General features: G+C 64.5%; 5 protein-coding genes across 5 annotated transcripts in view; 3 read left to right on the forward strand and 2 right to left on the reverse strand.

The window, feature by feature from the left end:
* EMIHUDRAFT_224486 (hypothetical protein) overlaps positions 1 to 355 on the forward strand; it is a gene marked incomplete at both ends in the record, with an annotated part of 1644 nt that extends 1289 nt beyond the window's left edge. Inside the window, one exon of the mRNA XM_005790798.1 lies at positions 284 to 355. Coding sequence (XP_005790855.1) covers positions 284 to 355 — 72 coding nt within the window. The remainder of the gene's footprint in view (positions 1 to 283) is intronic.
* Positions 356 to 1151: 796 nt separating this feature from the next.
* EMIHUDRAFT_224487 (hypothetical protein) lies at positions 1152 to 2620 on the forward strand (the record flags this gene model as incomplete). Its single annotated transcript, XM_005790799.1, has 5 exons — positions 1152 to 1570; positions 1683 to 1782; positions 1905 to 2039; positions 2229 to 2251; positions 2590 to 2620. 5 exons carry the CDS (start codon positions 1152 to 1154, stop codon positions 2618 to 2620), a joined length of 708 nt encoding a protein of 235 aa, XP_005790856.1.
* A 5740-nt stretch (positions 2621 to 8360) lies between these two features.
* On the forward strand, positions 8361 to 9931 carry EMIHUDRAFT_361697 (hypothetical protein). Its single transcript, XM_005790800.1, has 6 exons — positions 8361 to 8879; positions 8944 to 8984; positions 9050 to 9069; positions 9144 to 9183; positions 9313 to 9383; positions 9457 to 9931. The coding sequence occupies exons 1-6, from the start codon at positions 8460 to 8462 to the stop codon at positions 9789 to 9791; spliced, it is 927 nt and encodes a 308-aa protein (XP_005790857.1). The 5' UTR covers positions 8361 to 8459; the 3' UTR covers positions 9792 to 9931.
* A 2332-nt stretch (positions 9932 to 12263) lies between these two features.
* On the reverse strand, positions 12264 to 14536 carry EMIHUDRAFT_454642 (hypothetical protein; the record flags this gene model as incomplete). Its single annotated transcript, XM_005790801.1, has 6 exons — positions 12264 to 12346; positions 12417 to 12592; positions 12722 to 12967; positions 13094 to 13187; positions 13561 to 13605; positions 14162 to 14536. 6 exons carry the CDS (start codon positions 14534 to 14536, stop codon positions 12296 to 12298), a joined length of 987 nt encoding a protein of 328 aa, XP_005790858.1. The 3' UTR covers positions 12264 to 12295.
* Positions 14537 to 18802: 4266 nt separating this feature from the next.
* On the reverse strand, positions 18803 to 19955 carry EMIHUDRAFT_440097 (hypothetical protein). Its single transcript, XM_005790802.1, has one exon. It carries the CDS (start codon positions 19913 to 19915, stop codon positions 18842 to 18844), a length of 1074 nt encoding a protein of 357 aa, XP_005790859.1. The 5' UTR covers positions 19916 to 19955; the 3' UTR covers positions 18803 to 18841.
* Positions 19956 to 25995: the final 6040 nt, after the last annotated feature.

A 25995-nucleotide genomic window follows, 5' to 3' on the forward strand; every position in this document is an offset into this window, starting at 1 on the left:
CGAGTCATCCCCTCAACACCTGGCTTTAAGCACTACATGTACTTTGTCTACGAGTTCAACCTTATCCCGCGGAAGGAAGAGCTCGCGCCGCTGCAGGCGAGACGCGCGACGTGAGGAGAGGGGCGAGGAGAGAGGAGTGGAGTGGGGTGGAGTGGAGGAGGGAGCAGCTCGCGCCGCTGACGCGACGCACCCGAGCCGCCGCCGAGATCGCGCGCTGTACTGCTGCGCACCTCACGTCTGCGCCGCACCACCTCTCCGCTCACGGCCCGCCGCCCCGCCGCAGGAGCTGATCGACAAGCTGATGGAGGGAGACAAGGAGAAGTACACGGCCGGCGCGAGCGGCACGGACAGATAGAGGCGCTGGCCATACGCGAAGAGGCTGCCAGGTCCCGGGCCGCAGCGCACTCTCTCTCTCGGCAGGGAGGGAGGCAGGGGCGCGGCGCGCGCTAGATCTGCACGCTGGATCGGCGCCCACGCCCCGCGCTCCCTGTCTCCTGCGCCCGTCCTATCGCGTCGTGCGCGCGTGGGCGTGCCGCGAGACCGCGCCGCCGCCGCGCGCCGGGCGCGCTGCCTCGCCTAGATTACTTACGTCTTCTCTCTCGGGACTCGGCTGCGTGGCGGCCCAACACCGCCCCGTCGCATGTTATGTACACATACCAACGTTCAAAATGAAAGGGTCCATATATCGGCTCTACTATGGTCTATGCGAGCTGCGCTGTTCCGTATGCGTTCACCCCTAAATATTTATAGTCGGCGCGAGGGGGCTGTACCTGTAGCTGTACGCTGTACGTAGTCCAAGTCGCCCGGCGCAGCGCGGCGTGGCCGCGGCCGCTGGGCTGCGCCTAGCCCTTAGGGCGTCCGGCGATCGCGACGCGAGCGGCGCGACCGGCCGCGGGTTCTCGCGGTCGCGGCGGGTCGGCGGCACACACCGGCGAGGCTGCTTCCCTCCGTCCTCCGTAAAGATCGGAAAAGAAAGCTTCGTCGTTTTGAGCTGCGACAAGACAGGGCACGGAGGGCACCGCTGCTTTTGAGCGCTGTCAGAGCGGTGTTTCGACACCGGTATCGCGTTTTCTCACACAGCCCGCGCTCGCTCCTGCCCAGCTGCAGTCGCGATTTACCGCCGGCGGACGACAGTGTGCGACGGAAACCATATGAGGTCGTCGCAGATTGAGTGTGCCGACGGCCTGCACATCACGGTCTTCGAGCGCGACGGCGGCGAAGGCGCCGCCTGCGGATATGCCACCCGCCTCTGGGACTGCAGCGTTGGCCTCGCCCGGTGGATGTTAGAGAGTCTGCTAGAGAGTCCGGAGAGGCCTCTCAGAGGCAGGCGGGTGCTTGAGCTCGGCGCGGGGACAGCTCTCTGCTCGCTGGCCATCGTTGCTGCCGAGCCTGACGCGGACGTGACGGCAACCGACGTCGACCCTGCGGCGATGCCGCTCATCGCAGCCGCCGGCAAGGCGGCGAGCCAGGGACGGCGCTCCTCGTCGCCTCGCGCGGCGCTGCTGGACATCTGCGCGTCAGCGGCGGACGCACCGCTGCCGGCGTGCGACCTGCTTCTCGCTTGCGACGCGTGCTACACGCCGCAGCTCGCCGCCGCACTCGCCAGGCGGCCGAGATTTACACTGGAGCCACGATGAGCAGAGAACGGCCGCCGAGAAACGCACAGGTTCGGCCGCCTGCAGGCGCTGCGCCGAGGCGCTGCGTGCGTCGCCATCCGCGCGTGTCGTGATCGCCGACCCGGGCAGGCCGGGCCAGCCAGCGCTCGTCGAGGCGCTTGCAGAGGTGGGCCAATTCGATCTCAAAGCTAGACACCGGAGCACTCCACAGCACACAGCTACTGGCCATGCGTGTTGCTGCGGGTCACTAGCTCTTTGATGCCCCTCCCGGGCTGCCGCGTTGCCCAGGCCGGATTCGCCGCGAGCTTTGAGCGCCTCGACGCAACGCCGCTGCCATTTGCGGAGTGGCTCGTGCGGTCGGAGGGCGGTCGCGTGCGCCTGCTGCACATCGACGACGACGCGAGGCTGTGGGGGGTCAGCACGGTCCCGGCCATGTTCTGAAAAGAAAGAAATTCTGGCGGATTTCCCCAAGTGTGCTTTCTTGTGTCGCTGACATATGGAGTGCGTTTGTTTTCCATCCACATCCAGAAAGAAAGAAAACAGACAACCCAAGGGAGCGATGGGAGGACGGCCGACGCCGCCAGCGCCACATGCACACCCCACACCCCACAGCGGGATTTTAAGGAGAGCGAGAGGTCAGACAGAGGAGAGTTCAGGAGACAGGAGTGTGGAGATGTCTGGACTGTGGTGCTCTAGGCCTCTACCTCTAGCCGTCGCGCCCACCCTTCGCTTGGGCGTGGTCTGCCTCTTCCTATCTCTCTTCGCAGTCCCTCGCCGATTCTCGCTGCAACCTTCATGCCACCTCGCGTTCTCGTCCCACTCTCGTCGTTCTCTATCTTGTCGTTCTTCCACTCTGTCCATAATAAATTAAATATTCTTAGCTTTTTTCCCCCCTCCGAGACTAGGGACAGAACCCACCCGTACACAGGAGAGATGGGAGTGCGCCTCGCCCCCGCTTGCCCTGACTGCACAGGATAGCGTGCCCCGATTACGGCGACACTTAGCGAGGGTCACCTGCGCAATGTCTATTCCCCCGGTAATGTGTTACGGGTATCGGTCGCTGATTTGAACGCTATCTCGAGACCATCATCTACTCTGCTTACTTCGGCCGTCGGCCGCTCGGTGGTCGAGTGGCTTCCGGATCGAATCGGCAGATTGACCCTTATAATTTTTTTCACACCTGAGCGGGCCCAATTTTTGCTCTAGGTGCCTCCTACGATTCGATCTAGGGTTCTAGCGTTCTCAGGCAGTCGCCTGGTGCGTTGTTCGTTTTCGTCACGCGGTCTCTGTCCATAATAAATAAATAGAACACGGACATCCCAAGCTGGGGCTGGGTCGAGGACAGACACGTCCCCACCTTTGCAGGATTTTGCAAAAGCGAGGGGGGAGGGCGCACCGCCGCGCGGAGAGGGCTGGCCGCACAGGGCACAGGGGATCTCTCTCGCATACAGGATATGCACTCGGCGGCACGAGGAGCGGCCGCACACTGCTCGGTACCCCCCCCTGCACATCTAAAGCCATGGCCGACCCCCCCCCCAGCAGCAAAGCTCTGCTGCTGGGGGGGTCAGACTCCCCCCCCCAGCAGCAGGGATGGCTTTAGATGTGGAGGGGGGGGACCGAGCAGTGTGCGGCCGCTCGAGGGCAAGGCTGGGCGTCCTATTTGTGCTCCCCCCCGGACCCCTCGCTCTCGGCGGTCTCGGGCACTATATCTCTCCATCTGACCACTCATCTGAGGGGCTTGGCGAGCGGCCGCGCTGCGGGGCAGGGCTAGTGGGAATGGGCTCTGCTGAGGGAGGGTGTAGAGGATGTAGAGTGTAGAGCGCTGTAGAGCTGTAGAGAGCTGTAGAGCGCTGGAGAGCGCTGTAGAGCGCTGTAGAGCTGGTAGAGCTCTACATCCGCCGCGGGACGAACTGGTCTGCGTGCGTTGTAGAGCGATGTAGAGGCGCTCTGCAACGTGAAATCTCTACAACAAACTCTACATCAAGAGAGAGAGAGAGAAGCTAAAAGTACACACATGCATCAAAAGCGGCGAACGAGGCACGTCGCTCTCCGACACTCCGACATGACGTCTGGGGGGGCGACCCCCCCATCTTTGTTTACCGATGCGTCCTAGAATGCAAAAACGCATTCTAGGACGCACTTTTCATCTCAAAGATACCATGTGTCTCGGGTACACAGGGCATTCTAGGATGCGATGGCTGTCCTGGAGATAGCCGCGCCGTGTCTTTTGTTACGCGTTCCATCTTAGACGCCACAAGCATCTATAGATGCACAGCTGTTCTGAGATGGCACTTGCATACTAGATCACATTTTACTATACTTGGACAGGGAAGCGTCTCAGGAGACACCGTGTGTCGGGTGCACCGGGCACCGAGGGGGGAGCAGGGAGCCAGGGAGCACGAAAAGGCGGTGTGATCTCTCGGCACCCCCTGGGGGCCCTGCCTTGAGTGCTCGTGTGAGGTCTCTCCTCGCGGCCTGCCCCTCCTGGAGAACCAGGTTCTCAGCACCGCGCATGCATCTGCTCGCGCCACGAGCTCTGGGCGCAAAGACCAAAGTTGCATGCACTGCTTACGACGATCCGACGGCGACGCCGCCTCCCCCCCCCACCAACCAGTTTGCGCGGCAGGTAGCGGGGCCAGTTCGAGGCTGAGGGCGTGGGCGTGCGCCTAGACACGGAAGACAGCGTACTTCCGAGAGTCGGCCAGCGGCGCGGTTTTTCTTGTTTGACTTGGCGATTTGAGGGACCGGGCATCCCGACTCGCTCCTCGCTCCTCGCTCGGTGAGCTGTCGCCCACCAGCGCGCGGCGACCGCGCGCACACCGTGCCCGCCGGCTCGCCGCCCTCCTCACCACCCGTCGGCGCTGTCCGCAGGCATGTGAGTCAGAACGGCGACCGCGCAGCGCGCACGGGTGTCTTGCTCGCCACCACCCTCTCGCCCCCGCTCCGTGACCGCCGCCGCCCGCGCCACCGCCGCCGCCAACACCGCCTCGCGCCTCGCGCCTCGCTCTCGCCGCCCCCGCCGCCCGCCCTCGACCTCGCGACGGCGTCCTTCTGGGGATCTGCGGGTGGCTTGCCCGCCTCGCCGCCGCCCCCACAGCGTGACCGCTTCCGCTCGATCGGTGAGCCGTCGCCCACCACGCGCGCTCTCACGGCGACCGCGGGCCGCTCATCGCCTCCGCCACGTCGCAGGTGTTTGATCTGGGCAGGAAGCGGCGCTGGTGACGGCAACCGGCAGCCACGTGCACGGAGTGCTAAGCGAGGTGCCTGTGTCCAAGTCTGAGTAGCCCGTGGCCGTGAGTGGCGTCAGGGGCAGTGTTCTGTGACTGTGTCCTGTGCGTGCTGTTCAGTGTGAGTCGGTGCAGCGGTGGGCCTGCTGCCGCTGCCACACGTGAGAGCCGCTGTCCGTGCCCCAGCACGTTGCGCGGAGAGGCTATAGGGCGCCCACCCACGAGTGCTCGGGTGGGCGCGCCGCGGCTGTGCGAGTAGTAGCGCAGCAGCCGCGGCGCACAGCCGGGGGCACGGCCCGCCGCGCAGCGCTCGCCACACCGGGTTTTCGTTTTCTTTTTTGTTTTTATACGTGCGTGTATTTCTTGAGATCCACACGCTGTTCAAAATATGCGCGCGTCTTCTGAGACACGCGCTGTTCACAGTATGCACGGCGCGTCTTTTGAGACAGCAACGCCAATCGGAGATGCCGCGAGCAATTCGGGATGCGCGGAGCAACTAATATAGACTCGCGCATCTTAGGATGCTCGAGCATACCGAGGACAGCGAGCGTCTAAGTAGGAGGCCTACTAGACGCACTCTAATCCAGAGACGCATTCGGTAAACAAAGATGGGGGGGTCGCCCCCCCAGACGTGAGGCGCGTTGCACTTGCCAGTGCTGCCCTGGCCTTCTGCCTGCCCGCCCAATGGGTGGCAGGTGCCTCTGCTGCTGTGGCATGCCTCACGGCTGCGACTGGCCGGCGCCTCGGCGCGTCAGCCAGCTCGGCTCGGCGTAGTGATAGTGGCCAGCGCAACTCGCCTGGACTCAACGCTCAGCCAGGAGCTTCCGCACGCGCTGGCGCGAGTCATGGCGCATGCAGCGCGTCTGAATGCTCGCCTCTCGCCTCGCGCAAATGCGACCGTCCTCGCAGCCGACAGTCCACCGCCTGCTACACAGAAGCACTGCGACGAATGCGGCACCGGCGACGTATGGCAGGCTGGTCATGACGCAGTCATAGGGTGTTGTGTGCCGTCAGGGTGACTCTCTGTGTGTCAGGGATAGTCAGGGCCGTCCATCAGAGCTCCAGTAAGCTCGGAGACACCCCATTAGTGCGGCTCGACCTCTTTGAGTCACTGCCTTCCCGGCGGTTTGGCTGTAGAGCCTCTACAACAAACTCTACAGCAAAATCGCGCTCTACAGCGCTCTACAACGCACGAAGTTCGTCCCGCGCCGGATGTAGAGCTCTACAGCTCTACAGCGCTCCAGAGCGCTCTACAGCTCTACAGCTCTACAGCGCTCTACACTCTACATCCTCTACACCCTCCCTCAGGGGCTCTGGCCAGCTCGCCCGTGCGGGTGTAATCCCGCATCTGCCGGACGGAGGCCTCGACCGCCCCTCGCGGCAAGCTCTCGAGCAGCTCGAGCAGCTCGCCCGCCGCCACCGCCGCGTCGAACTGCGTCCTCATGCCGAGCACGCCGCAGACCCTGCGGACCTGAGGGAGGGTGTAGAGGATGTAGAGTGTAGAGCGCTGTAGAGCTGTAGAGATGTAGAGCGCTCTGGAGCGCTGTAGAGCGCTGTAGAGCTGTAGAGCTCTACATCCGGCGCGGGACAGAGCGATGCAGATGTAGAGCACTGTAGAGCGCGATTTTGCTGTAGAGTTTGTTGTAGAGGCTCTACAGCAAACCCGGGTGGTGTGTTGTGGTTCTTGCCCAAAAATGCGTGTGGTTTTTGCCCATGCACATTTTTTGCATTTTTGCATTATGTGCATATCGCACATATCATGGCATTTGAACGCATCTGCATTTTCTGCATTTTGCGCGTGTTTGCATTTGGTTGCATTTGCATTTTTTGCATTTTGCGCGTGTTTGCATTTGGTTGCATCTGCATTTTCTGCATTTTGCGCGTGTTTGCATTTGGTTGCATTTGCATTTTTTTCATTTTGCGCGTGTTTGCATTTCGTTGCATTATGCATTCGGTGGGCAACTGCATTTCAGCTGCATATGCTTTTTCTGCATTCTTTGCATTCGGCGGGAAACGAGGTAGTTGCATGGATTCACTGACACACGGCCTCCATAGCGTGTGCACCTAATCCTCCAAAAAGACAATGATGTCCCTCCCAGGGTGCTCGCTGTCTCGGTCGAGTGGAGGAGGAGATGCAGTAGGAGGGGAGGGGAGAGGGAAGGAGTCTGGGGGGTACTTGAGGGGAGGGGGGAGGGGAGGGGAGGGGGAGGAGTCTGGGTGCACTTGCCTAAGGTTCTTGCCCTCAAATTGCAAAAGATATGCAGTCATTCCCCGAGGCAGGAGGAGTGGAGGAGGAGATGCAGAAGGAGTAGAAAGGGGAGAGGGAAGGGGTGGGGGGAGGAGTCTGGGGGGTACTTGAGGGGAGGGGGGAGGAGTCTGGGTGGTGCACTTGCCTAAGGTTCTTGCCCTCATAAATTGCAAAAGATATGCAGGCATGCCCCGAATACACATAATGCAACATATAATGCAACGAAATGCAATCACGCGCAAAATGCAGAAAATGCAAATATTGCATAATGCAACGAGATGCAAACACGCGCAAAATGCAGAAAATGCAAATGCAAAAAACCACACGCATTTTTGGGCAAGAACCACACTTATGCCCAGCAAACCCGCCGGGAAGGCAGTGACTCAAAGAGGTCGAGCCGCACTAGTGGGGTGTCTCCGAGCTTGCTGGAGCTCTGATGGACGGCCCTGACTATCCCTGACACACAGAGAGTCACCCTGACGGCACACAACACCCTATGACTGCGTCATGACCAGCCTGCCATACGTCGCCGGTGCCGCATTCGTCGCAGTGCTTCTGTGTAGCAGGCGGTGGACTGTCGGCTGCGAGGACGGTCGCATTTGCGCGAGGCGAGGCGAGCATTGCTGCGCGTCGCATGCGCCATGCCTCGCGCCAGCGCGTGCGGGAGCTCCTCTGAGCGTTGAGTCCAAGCGAGTTGCGCTGGCCATGATCGCTACGCCGAGCCGAGCTGACGCGCCGAGGCGCCGGCCAGTCGCAGCCGTGAGGCATGCCACAGCAGCAGAGGCACCTGCCACCCATTGGGCGGGCAGACAGAAGGCCAGGGCAGCACTGGCAAGTGCAACGCGCCTAATGTCGGAGAGCGACGTGCCTCGTTCGCCGCTTATGATGTAGAGTTTGTTGTAGAGATTTCACGTTGTAGAGCGCCTCTACATCGCTCTACATCTGCATCGCTCTGTCCCGCGCCGGATGTAGAGCTCTACAGCTCTACAGCGCTCTCCAGCGCTCTACATCTCTACAGCTCTACAGCGCTCTGCACTCTACATCCCCTACACCCTCCCTCAGCTGCGGACCGCCCTCCTCGTCCGGCAGATCGGTTTCATAGCCGGACGAGTCGGCGGAGGCGGCCCGCTTGGCGGGCGGAGAGTCGGGCGACGGAGAGCGCGACTGGCGCGAGGGCCCGCTGCCGCGCGCCGACAGCGCATATACACCTGTCCATCCAGGCAACGACCGTGTTTCTTGTTTTCCGGACTGCCTCCGCTCGACTGCAAGGGTGCCGCAGGTACGACTCCGCTGTTCACACCGAGCAGCTGTGGAAGCGGCTGGGATCACTAACTACTGTCTGCCGACGGCCTGAAGCTACAACCACCAATGTGGATGGCGGTGCAGTGCGTCACAACAAGTACAAGTACCGCCGACGACTCGTGTGCCTCCGCTGATACCTCCTCCTCCAGCGCCTCTGCAAGTGACATCGGCAGCCTCGTAAATTTGGAGGCCTTCCCGATCGAGGACGTGTCCCGCCCCTTTCTGGCTGCGGCGCGGACAGCGCTCTTCGAAACGGGCGTCGCTTCGTTCCCAGACTTCCTCCGCCCCGCCGCGGTGGCTGCAGCCGCTGGCGAAGCGACGCTGGCCTCGCCGACCGCGTTCGTCACCGACAGCGAACACAACGCGTGGCAGACAGAGCGAAACACATCATTGCCGGCGGACCACCTGGCCAACCTCTTTATGCGAACGCGGGTGGCGAGCGTCGCCACCGACGAGATTGGCCCGACACTGAAGAGACTCTACGAGGTTATATCTCACCCTCTCCTGGCGCCGCGATGGCCTGCGGGTCCTCACTCCCTCCTGTGTGCAGGCTCCCGAGCTGCTCGCCTTCCTCTCTGCCCTGCTGCAGCGGTGAGCGGCGGCGAGAGCCACGCGAGGCTGCGGCCCTCCTCGCACCCCCTGCTCGCTCCCTACAGGCCTCTCTTCCGGCTCGATGGTGACGCAAAAGCAGAGGACGACGGCGCCGAGCGCGGTGTGTGCTGGCACTCATGTCTGCGGCAATGTCCGTAGACCCAATCGGCGCGTGCACGATCAATGTCTTTCGCGAGGGGTGAGTGGGTAGGGAATAGAGAGAAGGGGGACAGGCCGCATGCCTGACTCCCTCCCGGACCCATCCCCAACCCTCACGCCTCTGCACAACGCGGCAGCCAGCGTGCCCACCGCTGCACGCCGCGAGCAGGTGGCACCACGCCTGGCACTTCGACGAGGCGGAGTTCACAGTCACGCTCTCGCTCCAGGCCGCCGACGAGGGCCGAGCCGCCTGCACGCACCACCGGCGTGACATCCGGCTCGCCACACATGCGCCACCTCCTTCGCGGTGTAGGCGGCCACTTTGTCTTCACCCCGCCCCTCCGCACCTCCGCCGACGACCCCGCAAATGCGGCGGTCGCCTCGGTGCTGCGCGCGCAGACGGAGCACGCATTCTCCCTCCCCGGCGACGGCACGGGCGAGAGTGGCGGCGCGGCGGTGCCCGTGCGGACGGCGCCGTTTGCGCCGGGGACGCTGCAGGTGTTTGCTGGCCGCGACTCGTTCCACGCCGTCACTCCGACGCGGGGCCCTCGCGAGCGGCTGGTTGCCGTGCTGTGCTTCGCGAGCCGGCCAGGAGTGCGCAACTCGCCGGCAGTGCAGCAAATGTTCTGGGGCAGGACGTCCTCGTGACCAGCCCCGACGAGAGTGACGCTGACGGGACCAACTGGAGTCGGTGGGCACTGAGCTGTCAACCGCGGGAGCTGTGTCCTGTGACGTGACACACATCTTAGGGACGCATCGCGACGTTTAAAACCTTCTCAACGTCTCACACCTCAAGGCATATGCCTCACACAAGGCTCAAGCACAAGAGATGCATCCCCATTTCCACGATCGGATATGAGCCATCATGGATTCACACACGCATCCCCGCGCGTTGCCGTTGGCCGTTGGCGTAGGTTGCGCACATATATGAGATGCGTATGTACCCCCCGTCCCCCCGACGTCAGAAGCTTCACAAGGGGCCGACAAGCGGTGACCAAAAGAGGTGGAACCTGGAGATGAAGCGGAATGACTCTAACTCCTGAGAGAGATGTTAGAGGTGGCTGGTGGGTTAAGAGGGAGATTCGCGCGAGCTGACAGCTGTGGGACCGCCGGGACGGCGGGCGGGTAATTGCGACTCGCCGCCACTTTTGGCGACTTTTTTGCGTTTTGGGACGCGCGATCGACCGGCCGAGAATCACGTAGAATCGACATATGGCAGGCGAGGGCGTCACGCTCACGGCGATGATCGAGGCTGCCGACGCTGGCGACGACCCGCTGCGCGCTGGCGGACCGCCGCGAGGACCGGGAGGAGCGGAGGACGGAGGCGGTGGCGGAGCGGGAGAGGAGTGTTAAGGAGGCGAACGAAGGAGGAAGGTGGCCGCGAAGGGGCTCAACTCGCAGACACGGTGAACGCGATGGAGGTGGTGCGGGCGCAGCAGGCCGCGAAAGAGCAGGGAGCCTTCGACGAGCCGGCATATCTCACGAATACTTGATTTTGCAGGGCTGTCGGATTTTTCCGCGCCTCGAAATTCGTAACAATCGCCTCGCCGCTCCACAATGCCTTTCTCCGTTGCCTCCAGCCGCGCGGCGCCATCGTCCTCGATCCAGTGCCGGCCTGTGACAAGCTTGGCAGCTCGCGGATCGACGATCGCCACGAGCTGCTGCCCGGCGACCGCCGCTCGCCTTCGACGACAGTCCTAACAATCGGCGGTGAGCGGCACCTCCTTGGCCCAGCACCGATGTTGTCACGTCTCAGCTGCTTCATTGCCATGTCCAGTTATGGCGGAGACGCGCTGATAGCATTCCTGTGCACGCAGTTGGACCTGCACGGCCATCGGGTGCGTGGCGCAAAAAGACCTGTTTGCGCTGTCTTCGATATCAGCGGCTACATGCGCTGCTGCGCGTACCTGTGACGCACACATGTTGATCACATCCATATACCTCACTAACACACAGCTGGCGAGCCTTGCATCCCTTGTCTGGCCATGCTGTGCATCATCTCACCGTATGCAGCCGTATACGCCCACGGTGCTCACAGGGTCGGGCGTCACGGTGCTCGTGGCAAGCATCTCCGTCACTCTTGTGACTTGTGGGCTTGGTGGTGTTGCCTCCGGTGCTACTGCTGGCTAGGGTGCCAATGGCGCGACGGGAGGCGGCCATTGGCGCCACTACAGCAACGATTGTTAGGCCGTGGAAAAATCCGGAATTCGTGCCCCGAACCGGCCGACACGTGGCCGCATATATGTGTATATACCACGTCCGTATGGGCTGGACAAGCCAAACCACGCTCATCACAGCTTGCCACAGTGTGGCCCCTGGCAGTGGTGAGACATTCTTGGTGTACCAGCTCACAGGAGGGCCGCTTGAACACGATTGTTAAACGGCGTGAAAAATCAAGTATTTGTGAGATATCTAATTACTAAAATTTTCATAAACATATAATATGGACATTGCAAACACCGTATTTTATAATATATCCGTTTACCCTCTCACTCTCATGGAGTAGGTAGGCTGTACTAGGAAAAGAGGCACGTGACCTGCGCTTACCCCACTGCCGCGAGCACGAACGATCCACCGCGCCATGCCGCACACCCGCCCGTGTGAGCGTCCAGCGCCCCGCGGGACAGCATACAGACAGACGCGCGCGGCATCGCGCCAAACGGCACAAAGTACATTTGCGCTGACCGACGCCAGAGCTGCAGCAGCTCCAAACGGCGGGCCAATAATGACGCGCCTATCCTCCCGCCCCTGCCCTACCCCAAGAGCCCTCCCCAGCGGCCGAGGAGCGACGAGGCGCAACCGCGAGGTAGCGCCCCCTCGCCTCGCCTGTTGTCCAGCCTCTCGGCGCTCTCTATGCCGTGAGCCGTCCCGACCGCCCCCCCCCCCCTTCTCACCCCTGCCGCCCGGCGCCATGGAGCCCGGCGCCATGGAGCTTATACAGCGGGCGGCGCCGCACGCCTGCGGCGGCGTTCACCGGGGGAGAGCCCCCGCGCCCTTGCCAGAGGCGCGAAGACTCCGCCCGCCCGTCTCCGTCCTGCCGCCGCCGCCCGGCCCGCCGCCGCCGCCCGGCCCTTCCCTGGCGCGGAACGGGCCGGGGGGGGAGGGGCGGGCGCGAGCCGGCGAGCACCGCGGCGCCGCTCAGGCGAAGATGCTCAGGCGAAGATGTTTGTGTGGTCGATGTCGCCGTTCTCATACGGCGCCGCCTAGAGCGACCCAGGCGCGAGATGTGAGCGCCGCCCCGTCGTTTGGGCGCCGCTCTCCACCCGCGAGGGCCTGGCACACGAGCCGCGGCCGGCACATGAGCGCGCGCAGCTTGCGCTCGAGCAGCAGCCGCGAGAGGTACACGTCCGCCGGCCCGTCCACCGGCAGCAGCGTGAGGAGCTTGCGCGCGGCGGCGGGCCAGAGAATGTACGAGGAGGTCTGGTAGACGTACTCGCACTCGCGCAGCCCTGAGGGAGGGACGGGAAGGGGGGAGGGAGGCACGCTCAGCCCGCCGCGCCGGGCCGGGGCCCTCTCTTCGCCCGCTGCCGGCTGCGCGGCGAGGGTAAAGGGCGGGCAGGGGGCGGGGGGGCGCGCGCCGTAGCCGAGCTGCAGCGCGTCCTCCTCCTTGCGCCACGCCATCACGTCGCCGCCGAGGTAGAGGAGGACGGTCCGCTCCTCGGCCGGGACGGCGGCCTCCACGCGCGCGATCAGCTTGCGCGTGCGCGCCACAAAGTTCGGGCTGAGCACCGCGTCGTCCTCGAGGATGAGCATCGGCGTGTCGTCGCCCGACGAGGCGCAGGCGTGCCACAGGATCGCGTGCGACATCGAGCAGCCGCGCTCGCCTGACGGTCCGAGGGAGGGCGATGGGAGGGCGGAGCGGGTTGGCGCGCCCCGGGCTCCCCCTCGGCGACCGCCCTCCACCGTCGCGGGGTGGCCGTGCCGGGGTGTGTGTCTGGCGAGAGCCGCACCGTTCGACATTGTCAGCGTGGCGGGCAGCGTGCGCGTGTCGTACTTGCAGTTGAGAGACGAGTTCCACGTGGTGGAGACGATGCGCGGGTCCGCCTGACGGGGGAGCGGCACGCGCCGCGCGGGTGAGGCGGCGCCACGCGAGGCGCCTCTTCCGCAACACGGGGGCGGCTGCTGCGCCTGCTCGACGGTGGCCGCCTCGAGCCGCCAGGCGTGGAGCCCCTCGCGCGCCATCTGGGCCTCGACGGACTCGCGGCGATCCACTCGGCTCGCGAGGTTGATGTAGACGCAGACAAAGGGCGGCCGCTCCTGCGGCGCCGCGGGGGAGAGCGGCGGTCGGCGGCGGCGGGCTTGGCGGGAGAGGGCGCGGGTGGTGGTGGTGGTGGCGCGGGGAGGGGGGGGTGGGGGGGCGCGGTAAGGGAGGGGGGGGGGTCGATGAGGCGGAGGGGGCTCGCGCCTGCGGCTCGACCTTTGCGAGCTGGTAGCTGTTGTGCAGCATGATGGGCACCGTCTCCTGCGGACGGCGCAAGGGCGGTCGGAGCAGCGAGAGAGGCGAGGCAAGGATGGAAGAGCTCCGGAGCCAAGAGGGGGGGGGGAGGGGGGAAGCAAGGAGCAGTGTGCGGGGCGCTGCAGGGGCGCGGCGGCGGCGGCGGCGGCGGCGGCGGCGGCGGCGGCGGCGGCGTGGGCGTGGGCGTGGGCGACGGCGGCAGCCGCGGGGAGGCCGGCGAAGGCGGCGGTGGCAGTTTGCGGCGGGGGCGGCGGCGGCGGCGGCCGGTAGTACTAATCCGGCGAGTGTTTGGGTTGTGAAGGCAGGAGAGCTCCCGGGGGGGCAGAGTCGCAAGGCGGCGCGTGTGCGGGGGCGCGGGGGCGCGGCTCTCGCGGTCGCGAAGGACGGGGGCCAGAGGAGCGGGTCGCGGTCACGGTGGGTCGCGCGCGCGCAGCGGCGGGTGCGGCCGCAAACCCTTCTGTGGGAGAGGAGGGGTTGGGGAGGAGGCGGCGCGCGCGCGGAGGGCGGAGCGCGCCTTGCGAAGCGCGATGTTGCTCAACGCATGCACACGCGACGGCTTGACCGAAGGGCGGCAGGGCGACTGGTTGCGGAGCCGCTTGGCGAGCCGCGCCGCGGCAGCTGCGGCGGTGGGGTATGCCTCCTCGCGCATGCGCTGCTGCTGCTGCGTGGTGACAAAGTGCTTGACGCACTCGCGCTGAATGCGCGCCGTCTGCTGCGGGTCCTTGGGCTGCTGCCACGCCTGAAGTTCCGAGCCCAGCAGCTTGAGCTCTCGCTTCACCGACTTTGCGACGCGGTCGACCATCGCGGCGCGGCGCTTGTTGGCGTCGATGCGGGTGGAGCGGCGCGAGGAGGTGCCGACTGCGCCACGCGACTTGGCGTTTGTGTCGGGCTCGGTGGCAGCGGACAGCTGCGACGAGAGCGCTACCGTCTCCGACATGTATGTGGGGGCAGTTGCACCTGCTGGGGTGCACCTTTCTTCGCGCTCTGCAAAATAAGGAATACAAACTCCGTTGTTTCTGTACAGCTTCGCGAAGCTCTGGGACATGTGAGGCCGCCCCCTAGTCTTGCGAGGGGTGGCTGCTAACCTCGAGTGGGTAGGAGGTGCTCTGCGAACTGCCTCGCGCGAGGGGCGTGTGGCATCTCTCGCGAGTCTTGGAATAGTCTTCCCTGACCCCGCCCCCGCCGGCCCGCCTGCCCTGCCCGCCTGGCCGACAAGATCTCTTCACCTTCTCATTGGTGGAGTATAGGTGCGAGAGGGGTGGGGCATCTCTTGCGGGTCTCGCCAGGGGCGCCTACTAACCTCGCTTGCGAGGGGCGTGTGGGCTGTCTGTGGCATGTCTGAACGGACTCGTGAGGGGCGCCTGCCTACCTCGCTTCGTCGAAGCGGCGCTTCGTACCCACACCCACCCCGCCGCATTCGTCGCCGGCGCGCGACACGTTCCCGTCGGCCGGACTGTCCTCGCCTAGTGCGTGCCGCTGAGGCGGGACGCAACTCAGGGACAGTGCCGTCGGCCGGATGTGAGGTTACCGACTGCACTCCAAGTGCTCCAAGTGCAAAGCCGCGTGTTTTCTGTACAGCTTCGCCAAGCTCTGGGACATAGTCCAGGCGGCGGTTGCAGGTTGCTGCACCTTCTTCGCGCTCTACAGGTGTATTTGCTTACAGTAGGAGCCGTCCCGAGCCGTCCCGAGCCGTCATGAGCCGTCCCGAGCCGTCCCGAGCTGTCTGTCTGTCCCAACGGCCTAGATACTAAAATTCGACCGGCGGGGGCGCGGCGCTTGGGCCAGCTTCCTGCAGGCGCGGATCAAGCGCCATGGGAGTATGGTCCTGGGGACAAGGCTTACGTCGGGCAGCGGCAGATCATCACATAGGTCTCGCCCTCGTCGTCAAGGACCTAGGCGCGCTGGCCGCCTTCTCGGGCGCCATCGTCGGGTCGGCCCTGATATACGTCTTCCCGGCCGCGATGTTCCTCCAGAGTGCCCGCCGCCGGCGCGCTAGGGAGTTTGTGGTGGAGGCGGGCACTGGCGCAGGCGCGCTGCCGCGCATCAAGCGGAGAGAGGTTGCCGCCAACTGGATGCTCGGCGGCCTCGGCGTGGTGCTCGCCGTCGTCGGGGGCGCCGTCGCCGCCAAGGGCTGGTGAGCGTGGCTCTGGCCGATTAGCGATTACGCTGCCGCCGTACACTTCTCCATGTCCATGTGTGGCGAGCGCCGCAACACACGGCAGCGAGCCAAGCTGCAGAACATGTGCGAACCAGCGCCTACGACGCTCAAGGAGTCAGGCGCCGCGGAGCGCTCCCCGAAGAAAATTTTGAGGGTTGTGGAGGGCTTGCGATTTCTATTAAGAGTTTGACTCACACGCGGAACCACTCGGCCCACCCACTGGCGCAATCTCAAGTGTAGCGGCGCTCCGCGCCTACGGGGTGTGGACCCTGAGTTGACCAGGGGTTGTGAGCTGGGCCCTCCTGCTCGGCTTTAGCCAGTAGACAAGTCTTGTCATCAACAGAGTAGAAGGATCTGACCTCGGGGCCGATGTGACCAAGCGCTGGTAGCGTGGTTTAACCTCACACCCATGGTCTCACAGTGTGCCGGCAGTCGCCGAGCAGTGTCGCTCACACACAAGCCGCAGCACAAGTGACTAAGGGCCAGTGAGGGCGAGCCCATCGCTGTGACAGCTGTGGCAGCCGCACAGTAGGCTGTGTCAACTGTGCAGAGTGTGTGAGCAGCAGAGGAGCTGCTCTCCAGGCTTCTGTCGCAAAGAGCTGCATGCCACCCCGAAAGCGCTGTCGAGGTTCGCCGAGCGCGGCGAAATCGGGGGACGCCGCCACCGACGAGCGCGTTGGACTTTTCACTCCGGACAAAGACGGGTACACGCACACAAGCCGCGGTCGTGTACCCGTCTTAGTGGCGAGGCGCGGGACCGTCTGTGGCGAGGTGGGTCGCGTCCCCCGATTTCCTCAACTCACGGTCCGCTCCCTCTACCCACACGCCACAGCGGCGCGCTCCGCGCGTGCTTTCCAGCGGCGCGCTCCGCGCGTGCTCTGCGGCAGTGACTACACTGCATGTCTGCATCTTCTGCAGCTCCAGCAGGTATCTCAGCAGTGTGAGTTCATCGCCAGTTATCTGCGCCTCCGTTCGTCGCTCTCGTGCTTGATCGTCAGGCGCAGATAACTCTCGGCCCAAATAAAAGAATCCGCCGTCGACACAAGCACCCCCCCCCAACTTCACCGCGCTGAGCTGTAGACGAGCAGGAATCTGGGCAGTGCCGCGGCCTCATTGTACACGACCAGCTCGTCATAGTTTAGGTTTGCTCCCACCTCGCCGACGATCGAGTCGTACCCGTCCGGTGGCCTATGAGAAGAAATCTGGCCGTGAAGACACCAGGGAAACTGTGAATGGGTGGGCGCCCCGTGGCCTCGTCACATCGAGCTCGGCCTCGTGCGTGCAGTAGGCGCGGCCCGCGGCGACCGTCGCTACAAACATCGTGCGCCAGCGGCGGCTGCCGCGGAGGCGCTCGCTGTGCGTCGCGTAGTCATTCGACTTTCCCGACGTGGACGAAAAGTACAGACCCGGCCCGTAGCGCAGCGCGGCGCGGTTCGACGCGTTGGGCCCACTGCCCGCGTGCGCGCGCAAGAAGCCTGCGTGAACAAGCTTAGCACATGAATACAGCTGAATACGCGCTGAACACGTGTCTCCTTGAGTGCTAGTTGGAAGACAGGGACCTGCATCCCGTATCTAGGGCACGAGATGCCGTGGCCGAGGATGGAGCAGAGCGCGCAGCCGCGGCTGTTGCACGGCGCGCGGTTCAGGTCGACCGCAAAGTCGCAGGTGGCTCCCGTGCCGTGGAAGCGCCGCCGCTCGTTGCCCACGGCGGCCAGGTGCCTCGCAAAACGCTCGCTGAGGGCGGGCGGCGGGCGGATGGCGTACACGCGCTCGACGCGAGGTACGGTGCCGGGCTTGCGCCAGGCGATGGTGAACTGCTCGATCACGCTCGAGCGCTCCGGCGACGCCCGAGTCAAGAGGTCGCAGGCGTACTCGCCCGTGGAGCCGACAAAGACCCTCTCAACGCCGGGCGCCGCGGGCGCGAGCAGGCCGCGCCTCTCCGCTCGCTGCTTGTGGTCGTCGGTGCAGAAGCCATGGTGCAGGCGCCCGCGGTTGCAGCCTGGAAGGCCGCACCTCTGCGGCGGTGGAGTAGTGGCAACGCCGCATGCTGCTGCGGTGAAGGGCGCCTCGCGGTCGGCCTCACACGCAGCACACCGGCCGGACTCGGCCTTATTGACGAGCGTGCAGCGCACGCAGTGCCAGTGGCCCGGAGGCAGCAGAGCGTCAGGCTGCTCATTTTCTGCTTCGGCGAGCGACGCCGCAATCGCCCAGTCGACATGCTGCTCCTCCTCGCGCGCGTCTACTTTGGCGGCTACAGCTCCGGCGCCCACGTCGCCTCGAGCTTGCTGCTGCCGCGGCCCCCATCCGTGCGCGCCCGAGCGCGGCACGGGCTGCCCCACCTGGCTCCTCAACGGCGTCACGGTGAAAGTGGTCAAGTACCAGAGTCTGAAGCAGCGATATGTCGTGACATTCCCGGGAGGCGATCATTTATCTTGGGATAGCTTCACATGCGCGAAGATGAAAGAGGGAATAGTCGTTGGATGCCTGCTCAAGGTGAGTGCTATGGCGAGCGATGACGAAGGGTTCGCTCAAGGTGAGTGCTATGGCGAGCGATGACGAAGGGTTCGCGCTCAGCGTGACGAGCAAACTCAGGGAGTTCATGGCGCTCGGATACCCTGCACACGTGCTCAACGGGGTGATCGGGCGCGCGTTTGCTCAGACAAAGGATGAACGGCTCCTACGAGCAAGACAGTGTTCGCAGTGGTGAGGAGGTTTCTTGCAAAACCCTTACCCAGACGAACCAAAAAATCCAAAAAGACAGACAAATGTATTGACTATTGTGTCGGGCTACCGTCCAAAGGCGGGTGTAGTCGACCAAGGGACCACGAATCTGGTCTGTCGACAGCACGAATTTGGGATGGGACACCTTCGGGACCCGGCTGCGTGCTACTTGGATAGCACGCTTTCGGAGTACCGACGGCTAAGGCCGAGGCAGAAAAGGTTTCTGTTTTTTCTCCGCTCTTCTTCACAGGATTTTCCTGTGAAGAGAGACGTAGAGAAACAGATCTTTCAAACTCGGTGTCGAACCACCAGCCCGACGCTCACTACAAGTTACCTTACCTTACATTTTCATACATACCTGATCTACACTGAAAAGGTGGCCGCCCCTCGGGCGATGGCCCTCCCCGGATGGGGGAAGGGACCGGTTCTCCGTTTAACACCCGGAGCCACCGTTACCCGGGCACGTGTGCCGGTCCCCTGGCACAAACGCCGAATCACTGCATCGCATAATTCGGGCACAGGCTCCGGCTTCGCCGGCTTCAGATCCTCGTCGTCCGGGTCCTTTTTGGTTGCGATGACCACCTTGCCCGCGATTGTGCGCAGCAGCTCGGCAGATTGCGGAGGCGGCTCGAGCTGGTCGCTTGAGTGCCCTCTGCTTTCTCCCATTGCCTGAGTTGCAACGCCTTGGTCATCGACCCACTCGAGCTCGCTGCACTCGAAGCATGCCGTAACGCACACCCCCGGACGGATCCCTTTAAACGAGCCACTCGGCGTCAGACTGTACACCGCCTGCTCCTCCCCGCGGGCCTGTGCGGCAAACCTCACACAGGGCATATGGAACTGCACGAATCGGGTGTAGCCGTCTGTGCAACCTCCGATGGTGGCGAGGAGTGCCTCGAGCTTCTGCCCCCCACCTGGGGTTCTGGCAAGATTGACCTGGGCGTTCGTCATTCCGAGTTTAAACTCGCATGCGAGGCCCCACCACCCGTCAGGCATCCCGTTTGTGGTCGGGTCGCCCGTCCACCTAAACGGCCACCCGACTTGCTTGACATCCCAGCGGTGCGCCGTGCCACTGGACGGCGTGACGTCCAGGTCGGCCGTCTTTTGACCGCTCACCAGCCGGTGGCGAACCTTGACTCCGGGGTCTGACCCAGTCGACCGCAGGATAGTCTCGAGCGCTCCGACTTGGTACGGTCCACCTGGGACGTGGTGTCCGCCAACGAGCAGCTCGCTGATCTCTGTCGCGTCCTTGGCGGCTGAAAAGGTGAGGCGGTCGTACTCGATGCGAGGGGCTGGGTCGGTCGGTCGCCAGTGGCGCAGTAGTTGGGCCGACACCGGGAGGACCTTCTCGCAGCCCTCGTAGATGCGGGTGAGGATGGTGTCGTGGATGGGCAAGGTGTAGCAGTTGATGAAGTCGGGCGGGACGGAGGCAGACATCGGCGAGTGAAAGAGGAGGAGGCGGCAGACCCGAAAGGAGGATGCTGGGTTCGACATTTTGGCGGGTAAGGTAAGGTATCGTAATTCACGGCCAAAAGGGTGGGGGGGTATGGTCCTGGCCGCCGGAGGCGGCCTCCTCGAGGGGTGGGGGGGTATGGTCAGGCTGGCGGCCCTCTCCAGGGGTATGGTCATGCTGCTAGTCTGCACCACACCGGCAACGCTTTCGGCACGTTTTGTGGGCGAGCGGGACGCATCCTGGCACTATCTGGCCCATCTATGACAGTGACGACCTACTAACTATGAGCCTGAGAAGTCCCTTTCCTGAACATTAAGGTCTGCTGGCGCCGCGGTCAGCTCGATCCGGGAGCGTTCGACCAGACGACCATCCGTTACGTCCGTTACCGCGCTTCCACAGGGAGGCGCGGCGCACCTCAAGCTCGAGCGAGTAGCGGGAATCTCACCCGCTGCTCCGGCGGGAGAGTGCTCCCCCGCCGCCCCCTGGGTCACCCTGAGTGACCTCGCAGCCCACGCCGTGAGGCGCTGCTGTCAGGGGGGTTTATCACCGCCGTATCCACCCCACACTGGCCGCCGAGGGGCCCGGCGGACTGAGGCGCGCGAGGCGGCTTTTGCTCCCGCGGGGCGGCTCTACCCGTCTCAGCATGGCGTCCCGAGGTGTAGCCGTGTACCTGGCGGCAGGGCCATCACTCACGCGCCTACTCGCGGCACGAGGGAAGGCGTGACGCGACCGCGAGAGGCGAGATGGCTGATGGCGAGACAGTCGTTTGGCCCGTTTGAGGCTGAAAGGATGACCGCGGACGATGAGGGCGACGATTCATCGCGGCTACTGAGCAGGCAAGGTCCGGACCTACAGGATGGAGGGGCGAGTAGTGAGACTCGGGACCATATCTTCGCGTCGAGAGACGAAAATCCGGTCTATTGGCCGCCAGCCGCGCCGGGCGCCGAACGTCACTTAAGGGAACTGCGCGACGACGACGACATTTCTGAGGTGGAGCGTTCACCACCGCCCTTCCAATGGTATTTGCCGGTCGGGGGGGCGTCGGCAGCACCGCCGCTCCGCGCGGATGTTGCAAACGGTGGCTCGGGGCACCTATTTCGGCAGCCCCGGGGCGGGAGCCGAGGAGGGGCAGCCGTTGCGGTTGCGCCATCGCAGCTCGGCGGCGCGTGGGGAGCCGAGCGGCGCCCAGCGATCCCGCGAGACAGCGGCCCGCATCCGTCCCGGATGCCGCGCCCACGCTGCGCGGCGCAAGCGCCATATGGGGGAAGCAGCTGGTCCGCCGTTTTCTGCACTCGAGTACTTCGAGGCGCAGAGAACTCTGCTGGAATTTAGCGGGTTGGCGAGAAGGGGGGGAGAGCCCAATGTGTGGCCGCAGTTGTGGTCTTCTTTTTTTCTCCCTACCTACAACAGCGTCCACGGGTCTTCCCATCAATCAATCAATCCACGGGTAGCCCTGAAGTGCTATATAAACCTTCAAACCGTGCACAACTCACAAAACATCCAAGAGGCCGGGCAGCCCCAGCCGGGCGTCTGCCAGCGCGCAAGCAGTAGCATATACACTCTCCTCTTCCCACCCGCAGCGCAGAATGCGCTGCAGCACCCACGCCTGGTGCGTGAAGTTGGGGGCACGCAGCACGGTCTCCAGTGGGTGCGTGTGCTGTCGCTCCGTATCGACGTCGGCCATGGTGATGCCCTGTGGCATGGGGCAGCTCGCGATGGTGCCGGCCGCGTTGCTCTTAGCCTCGCCCGCCAGGAGGAGGGCGTGGTTGAGACAACGGACTGCATCGACGCGCGTGCTCTCGTCGAAATCGATTTCATCGCGGATTGACTCCAGGTGCGAGTAGTTCGGGGGGAGGCGCACGCCGGAGATGTCGGGCGCGTCGCTCTCCCAGCCGCGCAGCGCAGGCAGCAGCCCAGGCATGAGCCCGTCGGCAACCTCCGCGGGGGAGATCTCTCCTCCTTGGGCGAGCGCGCACCTGCGCAGCGGGTCGGCCCCCGCGCGCAACAGCCCTTGCACCAGCTCCGCCTGCCCCTCAAAAGGCGCCGCCATCAGCGCGGATAGGAGCGGCGAGACGGCCGACGCCTCGACCGGGTCGACAGGCGACGGAGGGGAGAGGGGCAGCGCGGCGACAGTCTCGCGCACGAGGTCGCGACGAGAGAGAACACCCCAATCCTGTCGGCGCGCGAGGCTGTACAGGAAGGACAGCAACTCAACCCGCAACTCAGAGTCTGGTTCAATCCTGTCGCCCGGGGCCGCCAGCTCTAGCCACGCCCGAAGGAGGGGGTAGCCCGCGAAGGGCTCGGCCAGCACGGTCTGTTCCGCCGCCGCCGGCGGCGGAGGGTCAGCCAGGGAAAGAGAGGAGAGCGCCTCCGCGGCGTCGGAGCTTGCGCCCGCGCCTTCCACCTGCGCGCACGAGCACGGCAAGAGGGGTCGGTGGGGGATCGGTGGTATTGGTGTCGTAGGTGGGCGCCCACCGTCCGCTGCCGCACGCTCCGCCGGAAGTGGGCGGGCTCCTTCATCACCACATCATCCTGCGGCTCCTCGAGCAGCGACCGCCGCTGCAAGGCCTGCTTGTCGATGCCGCGACCACGCCTGATGCCGAGGTGGAAGCCAGCGAGCCGTACAAGCCGGTCAGGCGGAGGGCCATAGAGGTCGCTGCCCAAGGTGAGACGGACTAGGTCGGCATCAACGAGCCAGCTGCCGCGCTCGTTGAACGTCGCGTATCTTGCCTTGATCAGCGCGCTGCGTCGCGGCTCCTTGGAGAGCTCTGCAAAGATTTGGTGCGCGTTGAAGACGTTTGCGGCGACGACGAGGTTGTCGCTCGAGTCCGCGCCTCCGTCGGCGTACCACGAGTGGAGCGCGGCTCGGAACGTCCGCGCAAAGTCGGTCGGCTCCTCATCCATTTTCCTGCGTCCAGGGCGGAGGCGGCGGCGATCGACTTTGCAAACCCCGGAAGTGGCTCGAACTTTTCTTCTTTTAAGGTGGCAGTCCGGGTTCTGTGAAGAGGGTCGCTCGTCGAATGCGAGCCAGTTCGCTCGCGACGCCGACGCCGACGCCGCCGCCGGAACGACCGCGGCGGCCGGTCGAGCGGCCGCCCCGGCCAGCGGCCGTATCGAGCCTGCCCGTCGCGAAGGTGCGGACCTCACGCTCCCCACCGGCCGCCCGCGCCGCCGCGCCCACGTCGCTCTCTCGAAGCCGAGCGCCACGCCGCTACGACTCCCATCGCGACGACTCCCGTGCTCGCTCCTGGCGCAGGCGATCGACTCCTGACACCCATCGAGCGGATGGGCGCGTTCCCGCCGCGACCCGGTACTCTCGAACGACTTTTGAGGGCAAAAGGTGCCGCCCGAGCCCATTCCCGCCGCCCGCCGCCCGAGATCAGCTGCCACCGGCCAGCGCGCGCGCGGAGACCTGCCGCGAGCGCCTCCGTGGCCCTAGCTGGGGTGATTAGCAAGCGCCTCGGCACTTTAGATTCGCCCCTCGGGCTTTTCCGCGCGCGTGATCAGTCTCGCGTTCTCTCCTTTTTCAGGCGCCTGTTTACGGCCTCTGAAGAGCAACCGTCGAGGCGTCGATGCTCGCCTCCACGCCCGCGCCAGACCTCCGCGATTGGGGCGCCTTGTCGACGGGATCAATTGTGATTCCGGGCGTATTTTTCTGATAGCTTACTCGCATATCGGCGACTCTTAGTCGCTTCTCCGTGCTAGGAGGCCTCTGTTTTGTGTCCGTGAGGACTAGATCGAAATTAAAATCCGGGAACATTTCAGTAAGCTATCAGAAAAATGCGCGTTCACTCACAATTCATGTGTATATGAACGGTGCCGACGGGTTTGGCGAGCAGCGAAGCCGTCCAGGCGCAGCAACGCGACGGTTTCGGAGGCCGACGGCCCTCCGAAAGAGCCTCCCGAGCGAGGCCGGCGCGGTCACGGTACCGTGGAGGCCACAGACGTCGCCGGAGCGGCACTCCCGGGGCGCCACTCCCTCACCCGGTCAGGGGGGGCCAACCACAGCCCGCCTCACCGTCCGTGGAGCTTCCGTGGTCCGCCGCTCCGGCTTCGATTTTCGACCCTCCCGAGGCTGCTAGAGCAGCCCCGCGGAGCCTCCCGGATGCATCGGCACACCGTCGTCCAGAACGCCGGCGCACGCGCTGCCCAGTGACTGGGCGGGTCGGCCCCGACTAGGGGCGGGCCCAGCCGCGCGGAGAAGGCCAGCGAGCTCGAAACACGTCGCCGCGGCCGGCCGTTTCGCAAGCCTGAGCGGGTCGCCAGACACCCGCGAGAGCCAGCAGCTAGAGCGCCGTCGTAGCCGCAGATCGAGTCGAGGAGCTTGATGTCCACGGTAGCAGTTGTGGAGAGCGGTGGCACGGTGCGTGTAGACGCGTCGATTGAGGGCTCCCTTTCGAAACGCGACGGGTACGGCATGACAACTGCCAGTACAGTTTTACGCCGGCCAGCGTGAGAGCACAACAGGGAGCCGGCGACCCGTACGCTTTGCGCGTGGCGACTGGTGGCTGTCTGGAGCTCGTGTGAGCTGGGCCGACGCGTGGCCGAGCCGAGAGGACCAGCGAGCGACCATGTTGGCGATGAAGCTTGGCGGCCGGCGCCTCGTCGCCAGACGTCACAGCGGCGTGGACGTAGGAGTGTGCGGCGACGGTTACCGGCAAATCCGGCCCAGTGTGGCCGGCAGCTGCCTAGCGCTGGCCTGTGGCCGGCGCCGCGGTGGCGGAGAAGGCGTCTCGCCGCCGTGGCGGCGGTCGGCAGGTGCGAGCGTGATGCCATCTTGCGGGACGACACCCGTCTCGCAAAACCCGGACTGCCACCTTAAGCCTAAGCGCGCGCTTCCTCGCACGCATTTCGCGCTCCTTAACGGTCTCGCCAGCCCCAACTGTTCAGTAGAATTCGCTGCAAGTGGGCTCCTGCTTCCCTCACATGTGTCTTGGACAGTCCTTACGCAGCTCGCCGAATGTGGTATCTACCACGTGCCTGTGCCAGCGAGACCTATGCCTCGGCACCCCAGACCTGTTACCAGCGAGCTAGTGTTCAGTAAGGGTGGAGCTTCGAGGTGACGAGGCGATCGACGTTGCAGGGTTCGGACTTTTTGCGGGGTGTGGTATGGTAGCGTCGCGCAACCCACCTCCAGACCATACCCCCCCACCTGCTGACAGACCCAGCCTCCCCCCGACGGGACCATACCCCCCCCCCCCCCTCCCTCGCCCCACCGCCGGCCGCCTTACTGCTAGTTCTGCTAGGCTCCAGGAGGCTGCAGACACCAACACTTAGGACACGCACACTAGATACGCGCGGATGGCCGCCGTCTTCCACGCCAGCACCGGCCGGTGCTCGTCTAGAGCGCGGCGGCGAAGTTGGCAATCGCCTGGCGAGCGGCGGGCGCGGCATCACGGCAGCTGGCAGAGAGTGTGTGAGTCACACGAGAGGGCAGAGAGTGTAGGCTCGTGGCTTGACGCCCGATGAGAGGGTAGAGCCGTGTGGAAGATTGTGGAGTGGAGTACGAGTTCTGAAGAGGCTGCCGGGGCGGCGCGCAGCGGCGGCACCTCGCCGCCGCCACAATCCGTCTCGGAGAGGCACTTTGTATGGGTTTACACTAGTAGGGGGGGCCCCGCCGGAGGCGAGTAACTGATAGCACCATGCTTGGACAAACAGAGAATAGGCTCAGTCTGTTCACGCTTGGACAGTTGCGTTTGCCTTGCTCGAATGGAGTGACGTGTACGCCTCGTGCACGCAGCTCACACGTGAGCTCTTGAGCGCGTTGTTGACGACCGGCACCCACGATGCCCGTGGTGTTGACGGATTCCGGACCGGCTCCGACGCCTTGCACGGGCGTAGTCGTTACGTCGGTGACGCCCTGCTCCCTCCTCGCACCTCTGCTTGTGTCCGGACACTTCACCGCGAAAAGGAAAGAGCGTGAGGCGCCGTCACAGCTGTCGATGTGAATGGCTTCTCGGATGGTACCTGCGAGCGGGATGTTAAGATCAGCTCGAGGACGCGATCGTAGCTAGAGGCCCCATCACCGATGTCGTCGAGTGGGATGGTTGTACCTCCTCCGTTA

Source organism: Emiliania huxleyi (assembly GCF_000372725.1).
Source record: "Emiliania huxleyi CCMP1516 chromosome Unknown EMIHUscaffold_118, whole genome shotgun sequence".
NCBI classification, from domain to species: Eukaryota; Haptophyta; order Isochrysidales; family Noelaerhabdaceae; genus Emiliania; species Emiliania huxleyi.

Excerpts from the sequence above, each read along its gene's own strand:
- EMIHUDRAFT_361697 (XM_005790800.1), top strand. The coding sequence starts at position 8,460 with ATGTGGATGGCGGTGCAGTGCGTCACAACAAGTACAAGTACCGCCGAC. Across the intron at positions 8,880-8,943 it reads CACTGAAGAGACTCTACGAG|GCTCCCGAGCTGCTCGCCTT; the intron begins GTTATATCTCAC and ends TCCTGTGTGCAG. Across the intron at positions 8,985-9,049 it reads CTCTCTGCCCTGCTGCAGCG|GCCTCTCTTCCGGCTCGATG; the intron begins GTGAGCGGCGGC and ends CGCTCCCTACAG.
- EMIHUDRAFT_440097 (XM_005790802.1), bottom strand. The coding sequence starts at position 19,915 with ATGTCTGCCTCCGTCCCGCCCGACTTCATCAACTGCTACACCTTGCCC.